Below are 6,349 nucleotides of genomic sequence, written 5' to 3'. Positions count from 1 at the left end.
ATCCAAAGCTCGTGCCAAGAGATCATGAAACTATTCTCAACAAAAATCAAAATCGGTATTCCCCAAACCTTTGTTATTTAGCAGGAGCTCGTTTACTACTCGAGCTAAGTATTTGATTTATTTTCATACTATTTAATTGATCTGGACAATAAATGATGCCTCATAGATGAAGTTACCTGCATTAAATGAGAACAGAGGAACACCTATTCCTCACGCTCGCTTCTTTCGCTTTTATTCTAGGTTATGCCTTTGTGAGCGACACATAACAAAATGTTTTTTTTAAGATGCATATTAAAAAAACTTAAAAATTTGGATTAAACACATGACGAGTGCTAGCAACACTCTTTCAAACACTCACTTTTTGATTGGTTAAAACTTATGTAGGTCCCTCACTTTGGAAATAGATCTCACACATATTTCAACCAATAAAAAAGTGAGTGTTGAAAAAAGAGTATCGCTAGCATTTCTCTTAAATATATTAATCTATAAATAATGTTTTAGAAAAATTTACATATAAAATAAATACATTAAATTTTTTTTTAACATATGATGAAAAAATGAGAACACTTTATAAAATGAACATTAGCCGACTCAACATATTTTGTCTTGACCTCCTGTTTCTTCCACCCACAATCTCAGTCTGTTACTCTCTTGTTCTGAACTGAAGCCATTATTAACAAAAACCAACATTATACTATTTTCTACTCCTTCTTAATATTTTGTAATGGATTTGGTGTTCGCTCCGAAACCCCATACTTTGATTTTCAAGCCACCTTCTTCTTTTCTCTTTCTTCCTAACAACTTCCACTCTTTTCGTCCTCTCTATGCTTCTAAACATCTCAAGATTCAATGTGAACTTGAAGGCAAACTCAACGGCTCTCATTCTGCTGATTTTGACGCTCGTTTCGTTGATAGGGTATTCTTTTTTCTTCCTTTCTTTCTCAACCCTTTTGCTTTTCTGCCTTTATTTATTTAGGTTAAATTTTAATTCACTTTCTGACTTTTCCGACACTTGATTAAATTTTCTGACACCTGTCGTACGAGTGTCATTCGCGACACGCCTACTCTTAGAGGTGTCCGAACAGTTTATATACTAGTTTGAATTTAGATTGTGGAATTAGCATTGAAAGTGCTGAGAGAATGTTATGATAGCATTTTATGCCACTCTCTATTGAACTTACTGGACAGATTAATGGTATAATTGAATGAAGTGATTCTAACTAATGACTTCTTTTTTATAAGAATGTGAATTTTCCATTAAACTACTATCTATAACTAGGACCTGTTAAGCCCTTGACTATGAAGCAGAAACACACTGGACACAGAGTTCTGACACCAGTAATAATTTGAAAAAAATGAATAAATTGAATGTAAGTACAAGTATCGGTGTTGGTGTCTGACACATACACAGACACACCTTTCTTCAAATATGTCTGTGCTACATAGGCCCTTGAGTGTTTGATATGTGGCACTTATGAGTAAAACTAGCAGAGTACTTGGATTTTTGTATATTGAAATGGAGTGTATTCTGTTTAAAATGTTGCATCATTCATGCAATATTCTTTCTCTATTATTTATTTATTTATAACTTTCTCTCTAAGTTTGGTGGCGGGATTCCTAGTAGAATTTAGAGTATTATGAGGGACTAGCTGGGATCAATACCGTAGCGGTGAGGGGCCGCTATGAGGGCAGGGCTACTGTCGACTGTCGATAGTACTTTGCAGACTAATAGCGTAGTGGTGAGGGGCTGTCCCGCCATGCTACACCGATATAGCGATTCTATGGCGTGCTATTGACAACTTAGAGTCATGCATGCTTACTGAATATATACACAAGACTGGATCATAGTACATGCAGTTTATAGATGATACAACTTAAGTTAGGGAGTCAAGAGAATGAATAAATAGAAAGTTAAAAACACACGAGTTTTGTTAAAGTAGGAATGAAATGAAATGTAAATTTATTACGAGATACACAAATCATATCTTAGAGGTGATTTTTTATTTTAGAAGTTAAGTATTTTAATTTCGAACGCGTTGAATGCGCCAACCTTTGATAAATATTTACTATTTTAGGTTATTAAACAATGGCCTTAGGGCACTCATTAGCAGTTTCCGTTGAAGAATACAATACCATAAATCACATGTTACATGTTTAAGTAACTTGAGTCCATCATACAAATAAATGGTGGGTGGCCCGATAGCAGAAACCTGATAGCAGGTGGCCTACCGGATCTTAAACGAGGCTCTGATACCATGTTAAAAAATATGGCTGGCCTAACTCAACCTTACAAAACCGGCTTGTCGGGTGAGGATTGCCCCCACATATAAGTGTATGTTTAGGCCATAAATTATCCTATGTGGGACTCTTAACAGAGAAAATTGTAGATTCTTCTCTTAGGTGATTTGAACATATATTCTGGATCATCATAGAAACGCGACTATGGAGGATAGATCACATAAAGGATAGTCAAATAGTTAGAGAAAGAAAAGAAGAAGACTAGACATCAGAGACAACTTGGTCTACCATCAAGAGAGATTTAGAATTAAAATGTCAACCTATATACTAATCTAAACTATTTTTGTTGGTTTGATTTGGTCGCCCATGACAGAACATATTGATAGTTGTTTTGTGTTCTTTTTTTAAAGAATATCTTATCCCTGATTAGTACACGATACACCCACCCTGTAAAATTTTGGCTAAATGGATACTGGTTTGGTCCCTCCCTTCATTATTTTTTGTTTGTTTTATAATTTGATCAATCGATAAGGTCCTTTGTCATGATTATACACTACAATATGGTCCTTCGTGCATATGATATTTTTTTGGTTCTATATCTGTATGTTATCATCTACTATACTTACCTTTTTAAAAATCATAATAATATACAAAATTTCACCATATGATCTTTTGTATTTTTTCTCTGCATATTAGTCTTCACGGAAGTATATTGTTTTAACTTTAATTATTACTCCAGTGTATTCAGTTAACGTGATAGCATTAAGAAATTAGGATATATAATTCCTTGTTTATATAAATGCTTTCCGATTAATTGTTCTGTTGAAAATATGCTGTCAGCTTGCCAATAAAACTAGTAGGTTATTTGTAGAAGTATATTTGATTTGACAATTAAATTTCTATTCTAGCAAAAGGCACTGGAAGCAGCTATGAATGATATAAACAGCTCTTTCGGAAAAGGTAGCGTTACGAGATTGGGCAGTGCTGGTGGAGCTTTGGTGTATGTATCTATCTTCCTCACATTCTCTATCATCTGTCTTGTGTATCCACCAAACTGTTCTAAATAGTTTGAATAACATCAGTTTATGCTGTTATTATTTTCTGTGATTTAGATCACATAACTTGACATGACAGATTTTCTATCCTCTGGAATGTTGTAGTGAAACCTTTCCCAGTGGATGTTTGTCGTTAGACTTTGCTTTGGGTGGCGGTCTTCCAAAAGGAAGAATTGTAGAGGTATTGACCGTATTGACTCTAGTCTTTGATGTTGTTGGAGTATAATTTACTCTTTATTTATTTATTTATTGAAGAGTATGATATATTCTGTGCTTAAAATTTATTGGAGCATGAAATCGAAGTTTGTTAGGCTTTGAAAAGAAATTTATTCTTTAAAAGGATGCTGACAGTATCTGCTATATCTGTTTCCAGATATTTGGACCAGAAAGCAGTGGGAAAACCACCTTAGCACTTCATGCTATTGCAGAAGTACAGGTAATTCATCTGGAGTTTTCCCATTCTTTGATTCCTGATCATGATTATGGATTTGAATCAATGTGCAATGTTGTTTATGTATGCGCAGAAGTTAGGAGGCAATGCAATGCTTGTTGATGCAGAGCATGCTTTTGATCCAGCATATTCTAAAGCATTAGGAGTGGATGTAGAAAATTTAATTGTGTGCCAACCAGATCATGGAGAGATGGCTCTTGAGAGTAATGCTTTTGACTTGTGGTTGTGTTCGAATGGATTAGATAATTTTGGTGGTGCCCATATGGTATCTGTGAATTGATTGAACTTTGCCTATTGTAGTCGCAGATCGTATGTGTAGATCTGGTGCCATAGATCTCATTTGTGTTGACTCCGTCTCAGCTCTCACTCCCCGAGCAGAAGTTGAAGTAAAGATCCAAATTTCTTTGCTTTAGGTAATTTTATTTAATCATTTACAGGATTGCATTTCGTTCTAACCAATTTTTTCATTTAAATGCATAGGGTGAGATTGGAATGCAGCAAATGGGATTGCAGGCTCGTCTTATGAGCCAAGCTTTGCGTAAGATGTCTGGAAATGCATCTAAAGCTGGTTGTACGCTTATATTTTTGAACCAAATAAGATACAAGGTACTTGTATTTGATTATAACTACAATCTATTCTTAATTGCACAATCATAATTGTGCGAGTTCAATGATATATCTCTCACTGTTAAACCTCTTGCTTTAGTTTATATGGTTTGTTTTTCTCTTTACCTCTGAAGATTGGTGTCTACTATGGAAATCCAGAAGTGACAAGTGGTGGAATTGCATTGAAGTTTTTTGCTTCGGTTCGGCTAGAAATTCGTTCTATAGGGAAGATAAAGTCTGTAAGTACAATGGCTTTTTGTTGCTAATTGGCGGTCTTTCTACTCCAAATATCAGCAGTTTTTACATTCAAGTGATTATTTGTTCCTAATTTTTTGATTATAATATCAAGATTGTTTAATATGAAGAACTACTTTGCATTTCGATTTCCTTTTAGGCCAAAGGAGATGAAGAAGTTGGCCTTAAAGTTCGTGTACGAGTGCAAAAGAGCAAGGTAACCACAGCATTTCTATATTTGAAAAATTTCCTTTTGAGAATCACTTTCGTAAACTAAAATAGCTTATGCCAGGTATTTGTAAACTAAAAATATCACTTTTTACCCACCCTTGAAAATCACTTTTTTCTAAAACTAAAACAAGAGCTGTAAAGTCTAGATTGTTCTGAACATTAATTAAGATATTGAAATATTTTTATATATTCTATCTGAATCAGATATAAATGTTGTAATCTTCATCTACTTTGGAAATAATTAATTTGAGAATTTGTTTTAGGTGTCAAGGCCTTACAAAGTAGCTGAATTTGACATCTCATTTGGTGAGGGAGTCAATAAGCTGGTGAGTGCCGGAACAGAAAATCACTTTAACATTTAGCGAATATCATTATTTTGAATTTTCATTTTGAATGCAGGGTTGCATTTTAGATTGTGCAGAAATGATGAATATTGTCTTAAAGAAGGGCTCTTGGTACAGTTATGGGGAGCATCGGTATATATTTGATGACCTCTTTGATTATTCTTCGTGTTTTACATCCTTCAACATAGGGACTAGAGAAGGAAAATTTAGTCGAGCTTCGAATAAATTAATGGTAATCGTCTAAATCTATATCTTGAAACAGGTTAGGACAGGGAAGAGACAAAACATTGCAGTACTTGAAGGAGAATCCGCATCTTTTGGAAGAAGTTGAAAAGGTCGGATATTCTGATCTTGCTATATGCTGTACTCTATATGTTAGATACAGACCTTATTGACCTATATATGAAATTCAATAATATGATGGTATGTATAAGAAAAGCGAACACGTCTCGCAAGTTTATGGTTGACTGGTAAAATATCGCACAGTTCTGAGATTCACTTGTCATGTATACAAGATATGTAAGATTTTAATATCAGTCGTAAATTAATTTGCAGGTAGTTCGGTCTTCAATGAATGATGGAACTAACCAAACAAGCTTTTTACACGCGAAGAATAATCCATTGCTTCATCAAGACGAAGATATATACGAGGAAAGTCTATGATGAGGAGGTTGTTTTTTGTTGTTAAGTTTGGGTGATAGATTGCAGGTTTATAGAATTGGAAATATTCTTTCTTCAACAGAAATGGAACTGGAGGTGTCTTTGATGATTAGGTTGTTTATTTTTTTCATCCCGTTCCATTGGTAAATGTTGTGGAAACTGATGGTATATCAAAACATGAGAAACAAAAATTCCAAGTAGTGTGAATGATATTCAATTTTTCATGAAACAAAGGCATAACGGTATTGGATGTAATTAATTTAACATTGCATAACTGTGGTTAAATGTATATCATGTAAAAGACTACTTATGATAAGTCATAACTCATAACCATCACTATTATATTCTTAATTTCGTCATTTCTTTTACATTTGAACAATGCTATTTAAGCATACACAGTTGATAAATGTATATATATGATATAGTATAAAATAGATTAATATATTAATATTTAGTGTGGATGGAAACGGGTCAGGTGCGGGTTTCAGATTATCCATACTCGCACGCGAAAATTGCACCTGAATTCAAAC

General features: G+C 34.0%; 1 protein-coding gene across 2 annotated transcripts; it reads left to right on the top strand.

The window, feature by feature from the left end:
* The first annotated feature begins 601 nt into the window (after positions 1-601).
* Positions 602-6,074, top strand: LOC131620391 (DNA repair protein recA homolog 1, chloroplastic-like). 2 transcript variants are annotated; one of them, XM_058891459.1, is made up of 13 exons: positions 602-916; positions 3,147-3,238; positions 3,399-3,474; positions 3,667-3,729; positions 3,818-3,947; positions 4,051-4,130; positions 4,225-4,350; positions 4,485-4,589; positions 4,745-4,801; positions 5,079-5,141; positions 5,215-5,291; positions 5,422-5,494; positions 5,715-6,074. In XM_058891459.1, the coding sequence occupies exons 1-13, from the start codon at positions 725-727 to the stop codon at positions 5,820-5,822; spliced, it is 1,242 nt and encodes a 413-aa protein (XP_058747442.1). In that variant the 5' UTR covers positions 602-724; the 3' UTR covers positions 5,823-6,074. The 2 variants fall into 2 exon arrangements, with proteins under 2 accessions (XP_058747442.1, XP_058747441.1); XM_058891458.1 differs by having other exon boundaries at positions 4,045-4,130.
* The last annotated feature ends 275 nt before the right edge of the window (positions 6,075-6,349 follow it).

This window comes from Vicia villosa, linkage group LG7, assembly GCF_029867415.1.
Source record: "Vicia villosa cultivar HV-30 ecotype Madison, WI linkage group LG7, Vvil1.0, whole genome shotgun sequence".
In the NCBI taxonomy this organism is placed as follows: domain Eukaryota; kingdom Viridiplantae; phylum Streptophyta; class Magnoliopsida; order Fabales; family Fabaceae; genus Vicia; species Vicia villosa.
Note: the sequence above shows the minus strand (reverse complement) of the source record. Positions and strands in the feature narration are given on the sequence as shown.

What these genes read in the sequence shown, in the direction of transcription:
- LOC131620391 (XM_058891458.1), top strand. Translation starts at nt 725, where the DNA reads ATGGATTTGGTGTTCGCTCCGAAACCCCATACTTTGATTTTCAAGCCA. An exon ending in ACGCTCGTTTCGTTGATAGG is followed by an intron (nt 917 to 3,146) that starts GTATTCTTTTTT and finishes TTTCTATTCTAG; the next exon opens with CAAAAGGCACTGGAAGCAGC. An exon ending in CAAAAGGAAGAATTGTAGAG is followed by an intron (nt 3,475 to 3,666) that starts GTATTGACCGTA and finishes ATCTGTTTCCAG; the next exon opens with ATATTTGGACCAGAAAGCAG.